This window comes from Bombina bombina, chromosome 4 (assembly GCF_027579735.1).
Source record: "Bombina bombina isolate aBomBom1 chromosome 4, aBomBom1.pri, whole genome shotgun sequence".
Taxonomy (NCBI): domain Eukaryota; kingdom Metazoa; phylum Chordata; class Amphibia; order Anura; family Bombinatoridae; genus Bombina; species Bombina bombina.
Window position 1 is genome coordinate 741,034,054 of NC_069502.1, and position 24,942 is coordinate 741,058,995.

At 39.9% G+C, this 24,942-nt stretch overlaps 1 protein-coding gene across 2 annotated transcripts in view; it reads left to right on the plus strand.

Annotated features, from left to right (window-relative positions):
* IPCEF1 (interaction protein for cytohesin exchange factors 1) overlaps positions 1-24,942 on the plus strand; it is a 326,897-nt gene that overhangs the window by 257,732 nt on the left and 44,223 nt on the right. For both annotated transcript variants that reach the window (XM_053710985.1, XM_053710984.1), the window contains one exon: positions 8,045-8,303. In XM_053710985.1, the coding sequence (XP_053566960.1) occupies positions 8,045-8,303 (259 nt within the window). The remainder of the gene's footprint in view (positions 1-8,044; positions 8,304-24,942) is intronic.

Sequence of the window (24,942 nt, forward strand, 5' to 3'; positions counted from 1 at the left end):
TTATCACGAATTTGGCTATGTTCTTGACACCAGAAATTTGGATTGGACATTTAAAACCTAGGGCGGCAGCTTAACATAGGCAGCGCTACCCCCCTCGCTGCTCCGAGGTAACTTGTCCGAACTGTACATATTAACTATTTTGCTCCAACACTGCTGATTCCTAAAAGATTGAATTTAAAGGGACAGTATACTATAACATTGTTTTTCCCTTAATGTGTTTCCAATCACTTTTTGTACCAGCTGCAGAGTATAAAAGTATGAGATTTGCTTATTTGTGTATATGAATTAGCTGATTTTGTGTTTTGAAGCCACAACCTAAAAAATAGGTTGAGCTTGTAAGTATAAGAAAAAAAAAAGAAGGTAGGTATAATCAGATCTCATTACTTTATCACATTGTGTACATATACATGCTTCTTTATCTTATATCTGTCCATAAACCAATCACCAATACTTGGAGAGAACAATGGAAAATTAACATTTTATTATGTTATCTCACCTATAACAAACTGGGAGTGTAATTTCTTCTACTGGATGTGTTAACACAGCTTGGCCTTGAGGCCAGAAACTTTCAGGATGGGTGGGGATACCACAGGCTAAATAAACTATTTCAAATGCCAATATAAGAGTAATGGAAATACTTGGAAACAATTTATTACACTCCAGCTGGTAAAGTGGATAATTGGGAACAGATTAAAGGAGAGAACATTTTTGAGTAAACTGTCCCTTTAAGGAGAAAATCAAATGGACGGAGACACATATTCAGAGACACAGTTAAAATGGCTGCCGATCGAGAAGCAGACTTTCAAGATCGTTTTAATCGACACCTGGAAAAACTGGAGAGTCTTATACAAAGCTTAATTGACAGAGCACCATTCGACTACATGATGAACCTATATTTTATACATCCTCCAATACTCACTATTTTTACCGGAGCCTTAAAAGTACCTTCTCCACATGATGGGATAATGAGAAACATCTCCTCATCCTCTCAACATCAACGGAAGAGCTCACCATTGAAGGCCTCTAATACCTCACCTTCAGAGTCATACAGCACAGCAAAGCATTTCGAAGGGACTTACAACTTTCCCTTTAGCACCCCCGACTCAGCAATTATGATCCTGCAAGCAACAATCAATACTGGAGATAAAGGCGCTTACCTCTGCATCTCATACGCCCTTGCAAGCGGAGTGGAAACTAAAGTTGGCCGTGCATGTGTGGGAACTCAGGGTGGACTCCTCGGTGATCACAAACATCGAAACAGCAGATCTCACTGCTGCTGGTAGCATTCCGTTTGACACCCTTGATGATCCCACCATAAAGAGAGATTCCTTCAAGAACCTTCAAGATTCGTCGCGACTCATGATATCCCAGAGAAAGCCTTCAACCAGCAAAGACTTGAGGCTCCCAGCTATGTCCAGCTGGCCTTCCCAACTAACACCTGGAAACTTTCTAATGTGCACAGAGACTAAGATCTTCCCACAGATAATACCATGAGGCTTAAAGTACATTTTCACTACACGCTTATTAATAAGTTTACTCATGTTACTAATGTGTTACGCAGTTATACTCATTAAGTTTTATGTTTTACTCAATTTTTACAATCTTATCTCAATAGGATAGCTTCTTGAATAAATTGATTTAACATCTGACATATAGCCGTCATGTCCCATTCCACCAATTCTATAATGCATACTAGGCTCCAAATGATGGCGATTGTGTAACTACCCCATAACACATGGATGCCTGTCTTGCTGCTTGCGGTCGGAGACGCGAGGGAGAAGACAAGACATAACCTAAGTATGCACTGTCTCCTCATACTAGTGCTCAAGAATTTATTGGTTTATCTGTATATTCCCTAAGATGGGCTGAAGTATATCATGGTTTTATATTTATCACAGGTTAGATGATATAAACTGATATTATGAGCCTCATAATAGGATTAACCACCGATAATAAATAACAAAATCTCAATCCCCTTACAAAATCACTCAAGGGCAATATAACCGTACTCCAAAAAAAAAACAAGCAAGTCACAATCTAGTTAAACTGTCCTAGTAGGTTTCCTTCCATCGACTATGATCATAATATTATACCCTCCTCCCATATCCGCCCAGCTATACCAGTGTAATCACAAATGAAAGAAAATAATATATGGAGCTAAATACACTTCCTACAATGACTAGCTAGCTCAGTTCTGGCCTTTCACACACATATGTTGTATGGCACATAATCTAAGCACGTTTACCCTTTTATTGTTTTCTCTTATATCACCCTCATATCACTTATATAAAATAATGTCACAAACCCAAGAGTGATCCGATTGTTCTTTAATGGGGGTCAAGAATAATTTTGACACCATGGGGCATATTTATCAAGCTCCGTATGGCTCGCCGGAAACAGAAGTCTAAAGACCGCTGCTCCATAACTTGTCCACCTGCTCTGAGGCCAAGAACAGAAATCAACCTGATCGAATACGATCGGTTTGATTGACACCCCCTGCTAGCGGCAGCGAATCTGCAGGGGGCGGAATTGCACCAGCAGTTCATAAGAACTGCTGGTGCTATGATAAATGCCGACAGCGTATGCTGTCGCCATTTATCGATGTGCAACGGACACAATTTGCTGCTTCGTATCATGTTCGCTCGCAATTGTAAAACCAATCATGTTGTTTATTTGTTACAATGCAGTTGTGATCTTCAGTATATCGGAAGAACGACAAGAACATATAAAAAATGACTTCATGAACATATAAACAACATAAAATGGGTCTAAAATCTCATAGTCTTTCTGATCATTACAGAGTGGCACATAACCAAAATCCAAATTGTCTAAGGGGAACCATTCTAGAGCATGTGTCAAAAAAGGAGACAGAGGGGGGAGTAGGGAAATCCTTTTAAGACAAAGGGAAACCTATTAGATACATGCATTTAACTGTCAAGTACCCTTAGGTCTTAATAAAGACAATGACATTGCAGCTTTTCTGTAAAGGATGTAGGCAAAGGTATGTCCCTATGTATCCTATTTGAAGGGAAAAAATGTCCTTTTTCTTATTAGGATAATCAGGGCTCTTGGCAAAATTTTCTTTTTTTTCATAATACGGGCCATATAAATTGGTTCTAGGTCAATTATGGGTATTATTTTGTAAAAGTACTGATTCCTATCAGGGTCGCACTTGTTCGAAATATGTAGATATTATTAATTCATTAACTAATCTTTCATGATGAGAACCTCATGTCTAAAATGGGAAATGTGTGGTCTTCTAATTTCTCACTTTTGTTTTTAGTGTTTAGATTTTATAATGTTTTTTTTAATAATGGATTATTGATTGTATTTTTAATATGACATATCCTGTTTCTTTTGGAGGTCTGTACACTCTTTTTCACATGGGATTTATACATGGAGAGGATATAGCGGATCCTCGAGAAACACATATAAATAGGGATTTTATGAATTATAATAATAATATTTTTCAAATGTTGCATATCTCATTTGATTATTTAGGGTTTAATTATAACCGTTTCTTTTGAAGTACACTTACTGTAAGTAGGGGAGCTTGAAGTTTAAAACAGAAATTATGAGCACATATGACAGCTGTTAACTGGAAGCAGTACATGACAGGAAAAAAGCGCTGTGATATTAGTAAACATTACGATACCAGTAACCATAGTAACTAGAGATGATTCTGGTTGGTCCGCTTAAGGTCATGTGACTGCATCCACTTCTGGCTCTCGCAGGCTCCCACCCTCTGTTGCATACGTATCATCAGCCCAACCAGCACAGCCTTTAAATCAGTGGAAGCCGTGCTGAGAAAATAACCTGTGATGAAGATGGGATTTTAATTGTATATACATCTTCAAAACACGTAAGGGCTACTGGCCTTATCCAGATTGGGACTTCGTATGTTTTATGAGACTGCATCTTCACTTTGGTAATTGATCCCTATTGTGGATGATTGTGTTTTATATACCTCCAAGAAAATAGAGAGACGCACTCAACTGAGACAGAACAAAAGCTAGAAAAACTTCCATGCTTGTCCACAAGGCCAGTGCCACTCAGGGTGCAGTCTCTTTTAGCATATTATGCCTTTCACAGAGAAAAAATATCCTGTAGTATATCAGTCTGATCCTGCCAAATGACAGTCCAGCGCCAAAATACCAGGCAATTCTCTAAACAAGAGAAAACAACAAACCCCAGACGTACGTTCTCGTCCTCCCTTGGGCCTCGTCATTGAGGTGCAGTTGCATCTCTCTAGGGCATATGTGCAAGGGGTCCACGTCTGGTTTCCCCTTTTTACTCTTAGGGAGATCCAAGAGTAATTTGCATACAAACAAGAAAATAGAGAGACACACTCAACTAAGACAGAACAAAAGCTAGAAAAACTTTTTTTCTTGTTTTTATGTAAATTACTCTTGGGTAAAAAGGAGAAACCATACGTGGACTCCTTGCACCTCACTAACGAGGCCCAAGGGAGGCTGAAACATACATCTGAGGTTTGTTGTTTTCTCTTATTCAGAGAAGAATTGCCTGGTATTTCGGCGCTGGACTGTCATTGGGCAGGGTCAGACTGATATGCTACAGGATATTTCTTCTCTGTGAAAGGCATAATGTGCTAAAAGAGACTGCACCCTGAGTGGCACTGGCCTTGTGGACAAGCACAGAAGTTTTTCTAGCTTTTGTTCTGTCTCAGTTGAGTGCGTCTCTCTATTTTCTTGGAGGTATATAAAACACAATCATCCACAATAGGGATCAATTACCAAAGTGAGTAAAAAGAGTAAAAAGGGGAAACCAGACGTGGACTCAAGCAGGCCCATTTATCAAGCTCCGTACGGAGCTTGAAGGGCCGTGTTTCTGGCGAGTCTTCAGACTCGCCAGAAACACAACTTATGAAGCAGCGGTCTAAAGACCGCTGCTCCATAACCCTGTCCGCCTGCTCTGAACAGGCGGACAGGAATCGCCGGACATCAACCCGATCGAATACGATCGGGTTGATTGACAGCTCCCTGCTGGCGGCCGATTGGCCGCGAGTCAGCAGGGGGCGGCGTTGCACCAGCAGCTCTTGTGAGCTGCTGGTGCAATGTTAAATGCGGAGAGCGTATTGCTCTCCGCATTTAGCGAGGTCTTGCGGACCTGATCCGCAGTGTCGGATCAGGTCCGCAAGCCCTTTGATAAATGGGCCTGCTAGAGAGATGTAACTATGCCCTAGAGAGATGTAACTGCACCTCACTGACAAGGCCCAAGGGAGGTCGAAACGTACATCTGGAGTTTGTTGTTTTCTCTTGTTCAGAGAAGAATTGCCTGGTATATTGGCGCTGGACTGTCATTGGGCAGGGTCAGACTGATATGCTACAGGATATTTCTTCTCTGTGAAAGGCATAATGTGCTAAAAGAGACTGCACACTGAGTGGCACTGGCTTTGTGGACAAGCATGGAAGTTTTTCTAGCTTTTGTTCTGTCTCAGTTGAGTGCGTCTCTCTATTTTCTTGTTTTATATACCTCATAATCTTTGGGGTTAAATATTGTAAGTTTAATATCACTTTCTTTTAAGCTGTGTTCGCTTTAATAAACAGTGTAATGCTATGAGAGTCTCTCTGCTTGTGCTTTTGTCTCCTTTGCTGTGATATATTTCCACTCATATGGAGGGATATGTGGATTTCTGACAGAAAGTTTCTGAAATAGCGGGGTACAAATCTAAGGAGGCTTATACTTGCAAACATTGTTGACCATACTCTGGGAGGATCCAGACCGATACGAGCTACTTACCTCATATTGATTGAGGTTCCGTCAAGTAAGTGTACATCCAGCTGGGTGTGAGGAGACCCCATGATTGTCAACTATAACATTTTGGACTTATTTTTGAATATTCTGTACATGAAAGAATATTTTATGAACTTTTTAACACCTGTGCTTGTACTTTAGCACTCTCCCTTTTCTTGTTTGTTTATTTGCTATAGAGGGAATTGAGGATACCCTCTGACCTTAGGGATACAGTGGCTTCTGCTATCTTGCTCTTATATTTTGTGTAGTGAGTTGACATTATTATTGTATGACCCTGCCTGTGTTTCATCTTAACATCTATAGATGTTTCATTTTTCTATGTCCTCTAAATAGAGCTAGTAGGGCTTGTCAGGGCATTTCTTTATTCCCTTTGATACATTGTTTTATTGATATTATTTTATTATGTTATTTGATTACTTAGGTTATGGCCTATAAACTTTGATATAGACACAAATGATATGGGATCACGTGAAATGTGACTAGTTAAAGGGACACTGAACTCAAATTTTTTCTTTCGTGTTTCAGATAGAGCATGAAATTTAAGCATGAAATTTTAAGCAACTTTCTAATTTATTCCTATTATCAAATTTTAGATGCCGGTCCATTTTTGGTTAACAACCTGAATTTTCCTTGCTGATTGGTGGATTAATTCATCCACCAATAAAAAAGTGCTGTCCAGAGGTCTGAACTATGAAAAAAGCTTAGATGCCTTCTTTTTCAAAAAAACATAGCAAGAGAATGAAGAAAAATTGATAATAGGAGTAAATTAGAAAGTTGCTTAAAATTGCATATCTGAATCACGAAAGAAAACAATTGGGTTCAGTGTCCCTTTAATGCTGCTGCAAAAGCCAGGATTTATGATACCTGCTTGTTTGTAACTTTGGTCTCACTCAGGTCAAGTAAAACTTTCAAAGACACTAGTGCAGTAATGTTTGTGGATTTCAAAGATTTCAAATAATTCTTAAATGATTTATTTTATTTTTTTGATTGACACAATTTCATGATATATATTACTTATATATTTGTTTTAAAAATGACTAACAAAAATTATATATAAAAACCTGGTATGTCTAGAGACCCACTAATAAAGTTTATTTTCTAGTATACAAGTCTCTCTCTTAAAAAAAGTATATGAATTTTGTCCTTATAGTCGTGATCACTTTGGTAACGCAATAAAAAAGTGCTTTTATTTCTGTAATGCACAAAGAGGCTTCTCTAATCAATATTATAACCCCCAACGCACGTATGGGCCCCTATTTCACATGTGACTACCCTTGACGACAATTAAGTATGGTGATCACAGTAACAGCAATGGTAACCTGGCATTTTTCAATATTATTTATTAAAATCATAATAAAAATATAAATATTTTGTAGTTTTTGCCGCGGCTATCTCGCATGTCATGAAATATAAATATAATAATGGTATATTGTGAATCTGCTGGGCCTGCTGAAAAGAAAAAACAATATATAATTTGTGTGGGCTACTCACTCAAATTTGGCTTATAATAGCATTTATAAATATAAATATAGGTAGCAAAAAAAGCTCAAAATTGGCTCAGCACTGGGGTGTGAAAATGGCTTGGCATCAAAAGGGTTACTATTGAGAGAACAAAGAAAAAATAATAATATGAGTAATTAGAAAGTTGCTTAAAATTGCATGCTCTATCTGAATCATGAAAGTTTAATTATGACTAGACTATCCATTTAAGGGTGGAAGTGAGAAACATCACTTTCTGTGATATATGTTATGTTATGGAAAAAATAATGAAGGGAAATCCCTGGAGCAATCCCAAGTACCCTCAGAAACTAAAACTTAAAGGGACAGTTTACTTGAAAATTGTTATTGTTTAAAAAGAAAGATTTTCGCTTTATTAAACCTCTGCAGACTACCCCGTTCTTTTGACAGACTTGCACTTTAGCCAATCAGTGCTGACTCATAAATAACTAGCACTGTCCAAGTGTGATAAACTGTCAAAATGCACTAAGATAAGAGGGGGCCTTCAAGGGCTTAGAGATTGGCATATGAGCCTACCTAGGTTTAGCTTTCAAAAAAAGAACAACAAGAGAACAAAGCAACTTTGATGATGAACGTAAATGAGAAAGTTGCTTAAAATTGCATACCCTATACGCATCATGAAAGTTTTGACTTGACTTTGTCCTTAAATAAACCCTAGAATGTTAACTGTCTTGTTGATAACTTTGCTACACTAGAAGTAACATTTATATTGTTAAGGTCCCTAACTGTCTTACAATTCATTTTTGTTCAGTCTCTGACTAGTGAGCTGACTACGTCTCTACGAGATTTTGCTGGAACTCCTAATTCTGGATCATCAGAATCTATATTAGACAATCAGTCGGCCTCAGAAATCGATGAAATATCTTTATCCCAGGACAGCTGCCAAACAGAGATCCAAATAGTTAAATCTGATTTTTCAATTGTGAATACTCTACCAAACGAAGAGATAATTGCAATAAAAAGCAATCTCCTCACAACACGTGCAGTGATGCTGACAACAGAGGGTAAAGGTAAGGAAAAGTGCAGTAAACATAAAGGTAAAAAAATGTATAAATCAAATGCATTTTATAGTACAAAAATGTGAAGCTGTGGTGGGAAAAACTAAATTAAACTGGCAATAATAAATTACTATAAATAAAATCATAGGCACCCTTTCCATAAATATGGGAATAATTTGGCTGATAGCAGCTACCGACAGACATAGAGACAGGATGTCAGATTATGATAATCCCTTTATTACCCATTCCCCAGTTTTGCATAACCAACACAGTTATATTAATATATGTTTTACCTCTGTGATTACCTTGTATCTAAGCATCTTCTGACAGCCCCCTTATCTCAGTTCTTTTGACAGACTTGCATTTTAACCAATCAGTGCTGACTAATAAATAACTCCAAAGGAGTGAGCACAATGTTATCTATATGGCACACAAGAACTAACGCCCTCTAGCTGTGAAAATCTGTCAAATGCATTGTGAAAAGATGCGGCCTTTAATGGCTTAGAAATTACCATTTGAGCCTACCTAGGTTAAGCTTTCAACTAAGAGAACAAAGCAAGTTTTATGATAAAAGTGAATTGGAAAGTTGTTTAAAATTACATGCCTTGGTTCCGGTGGAGGAGGAGCAAGTAGCTGCTGCTGAGCTCTCTACTCCAGTCCTAACAGCTGCTGGCGGTAGTTCTCTTCGCGCCTCACCCCAAACTCTGGGGTTGCTCTCTGGATAGCTTGACATATCGCTCCTGGAACCTAACAGTGTGATTACATCGCACTGTTTCAGTAACAAGCTTGATGGAATGAGCCCATAACCTGGATTAGGCTGTATATCATCTACCTTGAAGGTGATAAAAAACTTAAGCCTATTTGCTTCAAGCTTACTCTTACCCATTGGTTTCCTCTTACATTCCCTGGAGAACGGGGCAAGAAGACAAGAACTTTACAAAATCTGTCTTATATTTAAAAGTTGTTCCAGCTCTCCCCCACACCTTATTGGGATACACCTCTCTCTGCTTTAAGCCTATCTGTGGGTTGCCGGAACTTGCCCTCACCTGCCGAAGCTAGCCCCTGCACAACCTCGATATCTCACCTGAGTGAGCTGTCAGTGTTTTCCTCGACTCTGCTCCTGAATCTGCCTCGTCCCACTGCGGCTGACTCCCCCTTCTCCCACCGGTACTGCGTGGGGGTGAGCACTGGTCCCGTACCGGTGTGTTCGCAGAGGGACCTGATTTGACCTGGTTTGTCTCCCGCCCTCTGGCTGTCTCCAAATCAAGCGTTCCTCCCTCCTCTCCCACCAGTGCTGCGAGAGAGGAGGTGGGGCTGTGAACAGTGTCCTAAGCCCAGTCCGTGGAGGAGATACCACGAGAGAGCTTTCTGCCTCAACGGGATTCCTGACCGTGGGAGGTCTCGGCTAGTGTCTATCAGCGGCGGGTGAACAGCGGCTGGAGAGAGGCGAGTCACGCAGGACTTTGGTTGGCACTAATCGTTTAATGAGGGAGAGTGAATACCTGCATTAAAGCAGTTCAGAGCATCCTTCAGGAGGCAATATTTCTGTTTTAACTGCTGTCTGGGGAAACCTTTTTTTTTTAGAGCATCGGCATTACCATAACTAACATTTGCAAGAATATTTTTGGGGTTATACCCCAGGACCTGTACTTTGGTACGGCTGGAGCTGTAATATCTACGTATTACCACCTAGGAGAAGGCAAAAGGGGGACACAAAAAAAAGGATGCAATTTTGTCTTATAAAGGAAAAGTGAGGGACGAAGGGAAAAAAGTATAGAACGAAAAGTATACATCAAGGGGCAAAAAACAGTTACTTTCTTGTCTCAAATTGGTTACTAAGTTTCAACTCTGCAGTTTGATATTAAATTCTCCTGAGCCTACAGCTGAGAAACTCGATCCCCCTGGAAAACATAATTTATGCTTACCTGATAAATTCCTTTCTTCTGTAGTGTGATCAGTCCACGGGTCATCATTACTTGTGGGATATTAACTGCTCCCCTACAGGAAGTGCAAGAGGATTCACCCAGCAGAGTTGCTATATAGCTCCTCCCCTCTACGTCACCTCCAGTCATTCGACCAAGGACCAACGAGAAAGGAGAAGCCAAGGGTGTAGTGGTGACTGGAGTATAATTTAAAAAATATTTACCTGCCTTAAAAAACAGGGCGGGCCGTGGACTGATCACACTACAGAAGAAAGGAATTTATCAGGTAAGCATAAATTATGTTTTCTTCTGTTAAGTGTGATCAGTCCACGGGTCATCATTACTTGTGGGATACCAATACCAAAGCAAAAGTACACGGATGACGGGAGGGATAGGCAGGCTCTTTATACAGAAGGAACCACTGCCTGAAGAACCTTTCTCCCAAAAATAGCCTCCGAGGAAGCAAAAGTGTCAAATTTGTAAAATTTGGAAAAAGTATGAAGTGAAGACCAAGTTGCAGCCTTGCAAATCTGTTCAACAGAGGCCTCATTCTTAAAGGCCCAAGTGGAAGCCACAGCTCTAGTGGAATGAGCTGTAATTCTTTCAGGAGGCTGCTGTCCAGCAGTCTCATAAGCTAAACGAATTATGCTACGAAGCCAAAAAGAGAGAGAGGTAGCAGAAGCTTTTTGACCTCTCCTCTGACCAGAGTAAACGACAAACAGGGAAGACGTTTGTCGAAAATCTTTAGTTGCCTGTAAATAAAATTTAAGGGCACGAACTACATCCAGATTGTGCAAAAGACGTTCCTTCCTCGAAGAAGGATTTGGGCACAAGGATGGAACAACAATCTCCTGATTGATATTCCTGTTAGTGACTACCTTAGGTAAGAACCCAGGCTTAGTACGCAGAACTACCTTATCCGAGTGAAAAATCAAATAAGGAGAATCACAATGTAAGGCTGATAACTCAGAGACTCTTCGAGCCGAGGAAATAGCCATTAAAAATAGAACTTTCCAAGATAACAACTTTATATCAATGGAATGAAGGGGTTCAAACGGAACACCCTGTAAAACGTTAAGAACAAGGTTTAAACTCCATGGTGGAGCCACAGCTTTAAACACAGGTTTAATCCTGGCCAAAGCCTGACAAAAAGCCTGAACGTCTGGAACTTCTGACAGACGCTTGTGTAACAGAATGGACAGAGCTGAGATCTGTCCCTTTAAGGAACTAGCAGATAACCCCTTTTCTAAACCTTCTTGTAGAAAAGACAATATCCTAGGAATCCTAACCTTACTCCAAGAGTAACCTTTGGATTCGCACCAATATAGGTATTTACGCCATATTTTATGGTAAATCTTTCTGGTGACAGGCTTCCTAGCCTGTATTAAGGTATCAATAACTGACTCAGAAAAACCACGCTTTGATAAGATCAAGCGTTCAATTTCCAAGCAGTCAGCTTCAGAGAAGTTAGATTTTGATGTTTGAAAGGACCCTGAATCAGAAGGTCCTGTTTCAGAGGTAACGACCAAGGTGGACAGAATGACATGTCCACCAGATCTGTATACCAAGTCCTGCGTGGCCATGCAGGCGCTATTAGAATCACTGATGCTTTCTCCTGTTTGATTCTGGCAATCAATCGAGGAAGCATCGGGAAAGGTGGAAACACATAAGCCATCCTGAAGGTCCATGGTGCTGTCAAGGCATCTATCAGGACCGCTCCCGGATCCCTGGATCTGGACCCGTAGCGCGGAAGCTTGGCGTTCTGTCGAGACGCCATGAGATCTATCTCTGGTTTGCCCCAACGTGGAAGTATTTGGGCAAAGACCTCTGGAGGAAGTTCCCACTCCCCCGGATGAAAAGTCTGACGACTTAAGAAATCCGCCTCCCAGTTCTCCACTCCCGGGATGTGGATTGCAGACAGGTGGCAAGAGTGAGACTCTGCCCAGCGAATTATCTTCGATACTTCCATCATTGCTAGGGAGCTTCTTGTCCCTCCCTGATGGTTGATATAAGCTACAGTCGTGATGTTGTCCGACTGGAACCTGATGAACCCCCGAGTTGCTAACTGGGGCCAAGCCAGAAGAGCATTGAGGACTGCTCTCAATTCCAGAATGTTTATTGGAAGAAGACTCTCCTCCTGATTCCATAGTCCCTGAGCCTTCAGAGAATTCCAGACAGCGCCCCAACCTAGTAGGCTGGCGTCTGTTGTTACAATTGACCAGTCTGGCCTGCTGAATGGCATTCCCCTGGACAGATGTGGCCGATAAAGCCACCATAGAAGAGAATTTCTGGTCTCTTGAATGGAATGAAGGACACGGCATGCATTTTGAAGTTTTGTTAACCTGTCCTCTGTCAGGTAAATCTTCATTTCTACAGAATCTATCAGAGTCCCCAGGAAGGGAACTCTTGTGAGTGGAAAGAGAGAACTTTTCTCTTCGTTCACTTTCCATCCATGCGACCTTAGAAATGCCAGTACTATCTCTGTATGAGATTTGGCAGTTTGAAAGCTTGAAGCTTGTATCAGTATGTCGTCTAAGTACGGAGCTACTGAAATTCCTCGCGGTCTTAGTACCGCCAGAAGAGTGCCCAGAACCTTTGTGAAGATTCTTGGAGCCGTAGCCAGTCCGAATGGAAGAGCTACAAACTGGTAATGCCTGTCTAAAAAGGCAAACCTTAGATACCGGTAATGACTTCTGTGAATCGGTATGTGAAGGTAAGCATCCTTTAAATCCACTGTGGTCAAGTACTGACCCTCTTGGATCATGGGCAAAATTGTTCGAATAGTTTCCATCTTGAACGATGGAACTCTTAGGAATTTGTTTAGGATCTTTAAATCCAAGATTGGCCTGAAGGTTCCCTCTTTTTGGGAACTACAAACAGATTTGAGTAAAACCCTTGTCCTTGTTCCAACCGCGGAACTGGATGGATCACTCCCATTAATAAAATATCTTGTACGCAGCGTAGAAACGCTTCCTTCTTTGTTAGGTTTGTTGACAACCTTGACAGATGAAATCTCCCTCTTGGGGGAGAGGATTTGAAGTCCAGAAGGTATCCCTGAGATATGATCTCTAACGCCCAGGGATCCTGAACATCTCTTGCCCAAGCCTGGGCGAAGAGGGAAAGTCTGCCCCCCACTAGATCCGGTCCCGGATCGGGGGCCCTCAATTCATGCTGTCTTAGGGGCAGCAGCAGGTTTTCTGGCCTGTTTGCCCCTGTTCCAGGACTGGTTAGGTTTCCAGCCTTGTCTGTAGCGAGCAACAGCTCCTTCCTGTTTTGGTGCAGAGGAAGTTGATGCTGCTCCTGCTTTGAAATTACGAAAGGAACGAAAATTGGACTGTCTAGCCTTGGCTTTGGCCTTGTCCTGAGGCAGGGCATGACCTTTACCTCCTGTAATGTCATCAATAATCTCTTTCAAGCCGGGCCCGAATAAGGTCTGCCCTTTGAAAGGAATATTAAGCAATTTAGATTTAGACGTAACATCAGCTGACCAGGATTTTAGCCACAGAGCTCTGCGTGCCTGAATGGCGAATCCTGAATTTTTAGCCGCAAGTTTAGTTAAATGTACTACGGCATCTGAAATAAATGAATTAGCTAACTTAAGGAATTTAAGTTTGTGTGTGATGTCATCTAGTGTGGATGATTGAAGTGTCTCTTCCAGAGACTCAAACCAAAATGCTGCTGCAGCCGTGACAGGCGCAATACATGCAAGAGGTTGCAATATAAACCCTTGTTGAACAAACATTTTCTTAAGGTAACCCTCTAATTTTTTATCCATTGGATCTGAAAAAGCACAGCTATCCTCCACTGGGATAGTGGTACGCTTAGCTAAAGTAGAAACTGCTCCCTCCACCTTAGGGACCATTTGCCATAAGTCCCGTGTGGCGGCGTCTATTGGAAACATTTTTCTGAATATAGGAGGGGGTGAGAAAGGCACACCGGGTCTATCCCACTCCTTAGTAACAATGTCAGTAAGTCTCTTAGGTATAGGAAAAACGTCAGTACTCGTCGGTACCGCAAAATATTTATCCAACCTACACATTTTTTCTGGGATTGCAACTGTGTTACAATCATTCAGAGCCGCTAATACCTCCCCTAGTAACACACGGAGGTTCTCAAGCTTAAATTTAAAATTTGAAATGTCTGAGTCCAGTTTATTTGGATCAGAACCGTCACCCACAGAATGAAGCTCTCCGTCTTCACGTTCTGCAAACTGTGACGCAGTATCAGACATGGCCCTTGCATTATCAGCGCACTCTGTTCTCATCCCAGAGTGATCAAGTTTACCTCTTAGTTCTGGTAGTTTAGCCAAAACTTCAGTCATAACAGTAGCCATATCTTGTAATGTGATTTGTAATGGCCGCCCAGATGCACTCGGCGCTACAATATCACGCACCTCCTGAGCGGGAGATGCAGGTACTGACACGTGAGGCGAGTTAGTCGGCATAACTCTCCCCTCGTTGTTTGGTGAAATATGTTCAATTTGTACAGATTGACTATTTTTTAAAGTAGCATCAATACATTTAGTACATAAATTTCTATTGGGCTCCACTTTGGCATTAACACATATAGCACAGAGATATTCCTCTGAATCAGACATGTTTAACACACTAGCAAATAAACAGCAACTTGGAAATACTTTTCAAAGTAATTTACAAATAATATGAAAACGAACTGTGCCTTTAAGAAGCACAGAAAATATTATAACAGATAAAATAATTAAGTTATAGCATCAATCTTTGTCAGAATATACAGTTTTAGCAAAGGATTGTTCCCCTCAGCAAATGATAACTAACCCAGGCAGCAGGAAAAAAAATACACAAATAAACGTTTTTTATATCACAGTCAATACAATCAGCACAGCTCTGCTGTGAATGATTACTTCCCTCAAAAAAGACTCTTGAGATCCCTGAACTCTGTAGAGATGAACCGGATCATGCAGGAAGAAAATGAACCTCTGACTGAGTTTTTCTGATGCATAGTGAAAGCACCAAAATGGCCCCTCCCCCACACACATAACAGTGAGAGGGATCAGTGAACTGCTCTAATTTAAATCAAAACTATTGCCAAGTGGAAAAAAAGTGCCCAAAACATTTTTTCACCCAGTACCTCAGAGAAAAAAACGTTTTTACATGCCAGCAAAAAAACGTTTTACCTCAATAATTAATTGTCATTTAAAACCTATTGCAAGTCCCTGCAAAATAGGTTAAGTCTATGTATACAGTTTAAAAGCCAGAGAAGTACCATTTCCCAGAAAACTGAAGTGTAAAATATACATACATGACAGCCTGATATCAGCTACATCTACTGCATTCAAGGCTGAGTTTACATTATAACGGTATGGCAGGATTTTCTCATCAATTCCATGTCAGAAAATAATAAACTGCTACATACCTCTTTGCAGATTAATCTGCCTGCTGTCCCCTGATCTGAAGTTTACCTCTCCTCAGATGGCCGAGAAACAGCAATATGATCTTAACTACTCCGGCTAAAATCATAGAAAAACTCAGGTAGATTCTTCTTCAAATTCTACCAGAGAAGGAATAACACACTCCGGTGCTATTATAAAATAACAAACTTTTGATTGAAGATATAAAAACTAAATATATCACCATAGTCCTCTCACACATCCTATCTAGTCGTTGGGTGCAAGAGAATGACTGGAGGTGACGTAGAGGGGAGGAGCTATATAGCAACTCTGCTGGGTGAATCCTCTTGCACTTCCTGTAGGGGAGCAGTTAATATCCCACAAGTAATGATGACCCGTGGACTGATCACACTTAACAGAAGAAAAAGGCTTTTCACCTGCTTGGACTAACTTGAGTTATCGTTTTGTATGTTATAAGCAGTTATTGCAGAGTGTCATATTCACAGGAGGTCAAATTTGTGTATTTTTCAGGGAGAACAAAAATACTTTATTAGTTAAAGATACAATTTCTCTCCTCTTCTAGACACACACATCTATATATTGTTTTTTCATGTATGTTATATGAATCTGCTATTAAGGGAACTCCACTTTCTCCCTTTTTAATGCTGGTATGCCCTCTTTTAGGGAGTAAGGAAGAGAGGGGGAGAGCTAAGGGGGGTGTAGAATTGCTAACTGGCATATTTTTGGTCCCCCTTTAATATTACATTCAGGGGTTTATTATTAGAAATTTAGAGCAATATTGTATCCCCTTCTAAATCGTCACTCTTCCTCAGGAAATATCACTAAAAATAAGTAAGTGAGGTAATCTTTTTTTATCTCTCACATAGTAGAGGAAGTTAAATCTCGTAAGCTTTATAAAATCATCTAGTCCCAAACACATGGGAACTAGTTCTCTTTCCAACGGGTTGAGCTTGGTTCCTACTTGTGTTTAAGTTAATCTATACAGAAAACTTGCTTACCTATAATTTAATAACGACTTAGTCTATTGGTTTAAATAAACTAACTCAGCGCCTCCTCTCATAGATATAAAGGAGAATCTTTAAAAATTTCACTTCTTTAATTTCTTTTTTTTTTTTTTTTCTCAGCACAATTTTGTATAGCTGGGTACACATTACCCCTTCTAATATCTCACTTATAAGGCATGTTTTTCACTCACTTCTGAGTTACTTAACTGTATATGGATAAATATTTACACGGTCACTCTAAAACTTCTCCTTTAGCTATGACGGGGAGACAAAGAGAAAAAAAGAGCTGTTCTTGAAACCTCAGCAGATGTACAACTATTTACCCCTATTCCTCCAGCTATACCCGAATCACTAGATATTCAATCATTAGTTTTTAGTATTTCAGAAGCGTTATCTCCTAAATTCGATGTACTGAAAAATGAAATTAAACAAGACATAGCTTCTTTATCCAACAAAGTAAAACAGTTTGCGTGCAGAATATCTGAGGCTGAACAGAGCATTTCTGATCTTGAGGATCTGACTATGAATTATAAAACTAATCTTGAATCCACAAATAACATAATTCTGAAAATGCAAAGTAAAATTGAAGATCTAGAGGATAGATCAAGAAGGAATAACTTGAGAATCATAGGGGTCCCCAAGGAAAAACAATTTGAAGATTTAGATATGCTAGTAACTGTGATACTTCCCCGATTACTTCAGTTAACGGAACCTCACTCACCCATAGTTATTGAAAGGGCCCATAGGATAGGCTCAGCTGACACACATAGAACTAATACGAGGCCAAGACCAATTATTGCAAAACTTTTAAACTTTCAACACAAAACCATCTTGCTTCAGGCCTTTCGTAAACACCAACCGATCTTTTTGGGTGATGTAAAAATGTTTCTGTTTCAAGATTATTCAGCAGGAACGTCCATAAAAAGGAGGGAACTTGCTCCACACTGTACAAATTTCATAAAGAAAGGTGTCCAAGCAACCTTTATCCAGCAAGGCTGAAACTCTCGATAAATGGGCACGTACACTTTTTCGAAACAGCACAAGATGCAGCTAAATTCTATGCCGAGACTTTTCCCTCAGGATAAAAACTGAGAGGAGTAAAGCAACTAAAAGAAATTAGATACTTAGACTGATTTAGATGAGTAAACTAATTAAACACAGGGGATGGGCGGGAAGCGGGGGTAAGCTTCCTCTATCTGTTTGTTCCATAAGGGTATATTTGTCTATTATGGTGTTCTTTTCTATATTTTCTCATTTTTTTCCCCCATTGCAGTTTGTTTCTTCTCCTTTTAGAAGATGGCTGTGGAGTGCAACCTTAAACTGATTTCCTGGAATATTGGTGGTCTCACTTCTCCTATAAAAGGAAAGGTAATACTTTCCCAATTGAGAAAAAAATAATGCAGATATAGCTTTTCTACAAGAAACACACTTAAAACCTGAGGAAGTTCTAAAACTTAAATCCTCTTGGGTTAAAAAAGTTTTATTCTCCTCCACCGCAAAGAGAAAAAGTGGGGTAGCGATCCTTTTGGGGAAAAAACTCTCTTATGAAGTCATTCAAGTAGACACAGATCATGAGGGGAGATATTTAATGGTAAAAATTAAGATTTTAAAAACAATGTATACACTTTGTAATGTTTATGCCCCCAATGTCTTTAGCCTTCCTTTCTGGGAAACGTTACAAAACAAGCTTATCTTATTTGCAGAAGGCTATTTGATACTTGGAGGCAATTTTAACATGGCTCCTCAATATCCTGTTGATAGGCTTAGGCAGAGCTCTGTCCCTTTTAAAACTAAGAGGGACAACTTAGAGTCAAAATTATTCATCAAGTTGTTCCGCAACTTGAAACTCTGTGATATTTGGAGATTACAAAACCCTGATCTCAGGGACTTCACGTGTCATTCCAAGGCACATAAAACTCTCTCAAGAATAGTCCTATTTCTGCTGGATGAAAGATTATGTAAAACGAAAGTAGTAGCTGGGATCCCACCTATTATTATCTCTGACCATGCGCCGATTTTTCTCGATTTTCAATTAAATTCTTTACGGAATAGGAATTTTGGCTTTTTATTCCCACGGTATTTAGCATCCGATCTAAAATGTAAAAACTGGCTTATCACCAGATTTCGTGAATATGCCTTATTCAATCAAGAACATATCTCTCAACCTGCACTGTTCTGGGAAATAGCCAAGGCGGTTCTCCAAGGGGAAATATTAGCATATAGCATCTCCAGGTCCAAAAAACACAAAAATGAGGGAAAGGGAATTATTGAGGGCAGTTACAAATGCATATAATCGATATATTCTTCACAAAACTTCTGAAAATTGGTCTAGATACACTGCGGCATTAGTAGAAAGATATTCCCTTTAACTTTACAAAGGAACCCAGAGAGACCTTAGACTACAGGCTAAATTATACCACTATGGTAATAAAACTGGGAAGCTCCTGGCAAATTTGGTTAAGGGCGAAAAAGGTTCTTCCATAATAAAATCTATTTTTCTGGTACTAAGAATTTCAACTCATCAGAAGAAATACGCAGGGTATTTGCGGATTATTATGAGGCACTATACACTTCAAAGGCCTCCAATAATCTGGAGAGGGAAAATTTTTGGAAAAAAATATCTTTTCCAACATTAACTCCCGATTTACTTGAAACGTTACAATCCCCCTTTACAGAGATAGAAATCTTTACAACAATTCAAAGACTGGCCCTTAACAAAGCCCCGGGACCCGATCCCCAAATTAATTTTATAAAATTCTGTCACCGGAGATAACACGGCATTTAACTATACTCTTTAATGACATCTATATCAATGGCAACACTCCAACCAAGGAATTTGTTGCGTCATATACAACCCTTATATAAAAGCAGGGGAAAGATCCGAGTAGAAAAGAATCGTATAGACCCATCACGCTCCTAAACACGGATTACAAACTCCTTACGGCCATTCTAGCACATAGACTCCAATCCTTGCTCCCCACTATTATCCATAAGGACCAAGCTGGGTTCCTATTGAAGCGAATCTCATCAGCTAAAATAAGAGAAGTATTTCTTACAATAGAATACTTTAAGATGCTGGAAGGATCATGGAATCTGGGGAGGGAGGATACCTCTGACATGGCGATCATTTCAATAGATGCTGAAAAAGCGGTTGACTCGGTACATTATGACCATCTTTCTTTCACTCTCCAGCAGTTTGGTCTTGGAGGTAATTTTCTTTGTTTATTTAATAATCTATATAGTAATGCCTCCATGAAAATTTTAGTAAATGGAGACATGACTCAGGATATAAGACTGGGGAGGGGAACCAGGCAGGGGTGTCCTCTCTCTCCTCTTCTTTTTGATTTGGCTATCGAACCTCTTGCTATCCAAATTCGGCATCAACTCGAAGGGATTAAAGTTAAGGATAAGGACTTGCGAATCGCACTTTATGCTGATGATGTTCTGATTTATATATCAAATACCGCTAGAAACATTCCAAAGCTTCTTGCAATCTGTCAGGATAATGGCATACTTATTCTCTGCACTGTCCCTTTAAAGCATCCTGCTCCCATTATCATCAGCCTATTTAAGGCCCCTCCCAGCATTTTCACATTGCTTAGTATTGAAGTTTGACTTAAACCTTAACCTGAGCCTGCTCTCTGTGAGATTTATCATACTACTTCTGTTTGTTGGATTCCTCTACTTCACCTAACTGGATTTCTGTTGTCATCCTCTTCTACCTGCCTCCTTCTCCCTCAGAGATTCAGCTATTTCAAAAGCCTCACTCCTACCTTTACCTCTAACCCAGTTTCCCCTGCAGCTCACCGGCCTTGGGATTTACCTTCCACAGAGCTCCATTTCCTCATGCTGTGACGTCATCAGCCAGCTGCTACTGAGCTTCCTTGCTCCCTCTGGCAAGTCGCCATTACAACCCGGTGTTTGCAACTATCATTATAACAGTTCTCTTAGCGGTAAGCGAGTCTCTGAATTTTTACTGTGCTGCTATACTCTAAGTTTAATATCTCACTTGCTGCTGTTTTTCTGGGACTTTTAGTTCATTTCCTCATATCCTGCTGTTTACCGTAACTCTGTTCACAAATGCAATTGCTTATTTTTTCTATGATCATAGTACCATTTTTTCCTTGCTTATTTAATTTTTACCTTTGTTAAAGTTAAAATCTCAGGTTTATCTGGGCATACCCCTGCTGCATTTACTTTCTCACAGTGACTACCCAGACACATGTGGCAGCCATGTGAATATGCTCAATTACTGCCTGTATACTAAAACTTTGCAATAAGGAATAAGGTTTTACATAGCTGCCTAATTCCTAAATTTTGTTTTACCTTTTCACTCTGTTGCAAACAACCATACAATTTTTATTGTTTTTACATTCCAGCAGTTGTGGTCTTAATAACTAAGCTGCACACATTTTTTCTTTCTTAGTTGTGCCTGACATAATACTAAGCCACAAAACTATGGACCCAGCTGGAATGAACGCACATGTGCAAAATATCACACAGAGAGTTGATTTATTAACTGAAGCTGTTAACACTTTGAAAACAGAAAATGATACTTTAAAAGCTTATATCAGGGATGTGGTTGATAAGAGGGTACCTATGTTAGAACCACAGGTTAGTACCCCAGAAAAATTTAGTGGTGAGAGATCTGAGTATAGAGATTTCAAGAATGCCTGTTTGCTTATGTTCTCCCTTAAACCTCATACCTATCCCACTGATAGAGCTAGGGTACTCACAGTTATATCCTATTTGAGAGGTGAGCCCCGCACATGGGCCAACACTTACTTTGAGCATAACGATGATATACTTAATTCGTTGGAAAGTTTTTTTTCTGCTATGGGTCAGCTATATGAGGATCCATATAAACAGCTTACTGCTGAAACTGCAATGCGAGGCTTGAAACAAAAGAAAAGAGTAGTTGAGGATTACATTGCCGAATTTAAAAAATGGGCGAAAGACACTCAATGGAATGACCTTTCACTGAGAAATCAGTTTAGATTAGGCCTTTCAGAAGGAATTAAGGATGAGTTGTCTAGATCTGAACTACCACATACTCTTGAGGCTTTAATGTCACTTAGCATAACTATAGACAGAAGACTGAGAGAGAGACAGCAGGAGAGATCATTTCATGAATATGCTGCAAAGAAACAAAATTCACCCAGCCCCAGCAAATCAACTGCTGAACCTATGGATATAGGTTTTATAAAGGGACCATTAACCCCTGAGGAGAAGATCCGACGAAGGGCTAATAACCTCTGCTTATACTGTGCTTCAGACAAACACACTGTCAGGGATTGTCCTTCCTTGCTGAAACAAAACAAGGGTAAGATGTACAAAGAACCTTTTTGTTGTACCACTCAGGATCATGCTCTCCCTTACCTAAATTTATCTCTTCTTTTACAGTGGGAGTCACATCGAATCAACGCTCCCGCGATTATTGACTCAGGAGCTACAGCCTCCTATATAGATACTGTATTCACTAAATTCAATAAAATTCCACTTGTGCAAAAAAGGTCTCCTGTGTTATTACGTGGAATAGATGGTAATCCAATCACATCAGGTCCAGTTAAATATCAAACAATACCCTTACTTGTTGTTACCCCAGACCACCATAGGGAGTATATGTCATTTGATGTAATAACATCCCCTATTTCACCCATAGTTCTCGGTATAAACTGGCTCCGAATTCATAATCCTGAAGTAAATTGGTCTACCTCAACAGTCACATTTAATTCTACATTCTGCTCTACTACTTGTTTCCCAGCTACTATTTTGCAAACCACCGAATCCAATGAGACAATTCAAATTCCTGAGGTTTATAAGGATTATGCAGATGTATTCAGCAAAACCCAGTGCGACAACCTTCCTCCTCACAGGAAGTATGATTGTCCTATTGAGATCATACCTGGCTCTGAGATCCCCACGGGTCATATTTACCCACTCTCAAACCCTGAGTTAACACACCTTAAATCTTACTTAGATGAAAATCTAAGGAAAGGTTTCATCCGTCCCTCCACCTCTCCAGCTAGTGCTGGGATTTTTTTTGTTAAAAATAAGGATGGCTCATTGAGACCAATCGTAGACTACAGACAACTAAATAAAATTACAGTAAAAAACAGATATCCTTTACCCCTCATCCCGGAGTTAATTGAAAGGTTGGAGGGAGCAAAATTTTTCACAAAATTGGATTTAAGAGGAGCCTATAATCTCATCCGAATTAGATCTGGAGAGTGAGTGGCTCACGGCGTTTCGAACAAGATACGGATTGTTCGAATACGTCGTGATGCCTTTTGGGCTCTGCAACGCGCCCGCAACTTTCCAGCACTTAATTAATTACATTTTTAGGGACATATTAGATGTCTTTATTGTCATCTATCTGGATGATATTTTAATTTATTCCAAGACCTATCAGGAACACATTTCCCATGTTAGACAAGTTTTATCTAGGCTCAGAGGTAACCACTTGTATGCTAAGGCTGAGAAATGCTTGTTCAATTCACAGAGCATATCCTTTCTGGGATATGAAATTTCTCCTTCAGGTATCCATATGGAACAAAAAAAGGTTGATGCAGTTTTAAATTGGCCCATACCAACAACTAAACGTCAAGTTCAGTCCTTCATGGGTTTTGCGAATTTCTACCGCAAATTTATTAAAAATTTCTCCAAACTTGCTCTTCCTTTAACTGTTCTAACAAAAAATAATTCACATTTCAGGTGGACTAAAGAAGCACAATCCGCTTTTGATTTGTTCAAACAAAAGTTCACTTCAGCACCAATACTCCGTTTTCCTGACCCTAATCTACAATTTGTTCTTGAGGTGGATGCCTCAAATTCGGCTATTGGCGCTGTTCTCTCCCAAAGAGAAAACTTGTCAAAACCGTTACATCCTGTGGCTTTTTACTCCAAGACTTTGAATAGTGCGGAACAAAACTATCCTATTGGTGACAAAGAACTCTTAGCCATAAAACTCTCCCTGGAACACTGGCAACACCTCCTTGAAGGTACTTCCATTCCTACACTCATCTATACAGATCATAGGAACCTGCAGTACTTGAAGGCCACCAGAACCTTGTCAGCCAGACAGGTTCGCTGGAATCTCTTTTTCTCTCGTTTTAATTTCCTCATCACATACCATCCTGCTGGAAAGAACCAAAAAGCTGACGCACTATCCCGGTTACCCACAAGTCTTCCACATCAAACGACAGACCAATCCATCATACCAAAAGAAAACTTCATTTCTTTTACTCTTGAAGTCTCATCTAACCTTAAAAAGGAACAATTGGCCGACTCTACAAAACCATCACACCTTCTTCAACTTAATACTCAAGGACTTTATTCTCATGATTCAAAGATATATGTTCCACCTTCCCTCAGACTCATTCTCCTTCAATCTGTACATGATTCACCTCTAGCTGGTCATCCAGGTATCCATAAAACTCTCGATCTAGTAAAAAGGGATTACTGGTGGCCTCAAATGACAACTGAAGTTAAGGACTATGTAAACTCTTGTCTTAATTGTACCATTTCAAAAAGGGATAAACACTCTCCCTATGGGTTGCTTTTGCCTTTGCCCACTCCAAAGATTCCATGGTCTGAGATTGCTTTAGACTTTATTGTAGATTTGCCAGTCTCTTCAAAGAATACCACTATCCTTGTCGTTGTAGATCTCTTCACGAAGATGTGCCATTTCATCCCTTTCTCCAAACTTCCTACCGCTTTGGAGACAGTACAATTGCTTCTCAAACATATTGTTAAGTATCATGGACTTCCCACTTCAATCCTCAGTGATCGTGGCACTCAATTTTCTAGCAGACTATGGTACCATTTCTGTAAAACTTTATCTGTTGAGAGAAAGTTAACTACTGCTTACCACCCGCAATGTAATGGTCAAACTGAACGTTGTAACCAGTGGTTGGAACAATTTTTAAGACTCTTCTGTTCCTCTCAACAACATCTTTGGAGTGACTTCCTGCATTACGCTGAATTTTGTTACAACAACACTATTCATTCCACTACTGGTCAAACTCCCTTCTTCGCAAACTACGGTTTTCACCCCAAGTTTCACATCCTACCATCTTCTACCGTTCCAGTATCTAGTATATCAGATTTGTCTGATTCCATCTCTTCCAACTTTAAAACCATTGAGTCCAACATCATAGCAGCAAAACAACTCCAGAAACAGTATTATGATCGCCGCAGAACTCCGCCTCCTGTCTTCACAAAAGGTGATCTCGTATGGCTATCCACCAAACACCTAAGTTTGAAAACCCCTTCGAAAAAACTTTCTCCGTTGTTCATTGGTCCATACCCTGTTGAACTCGTCATTAATGCCAATGCTG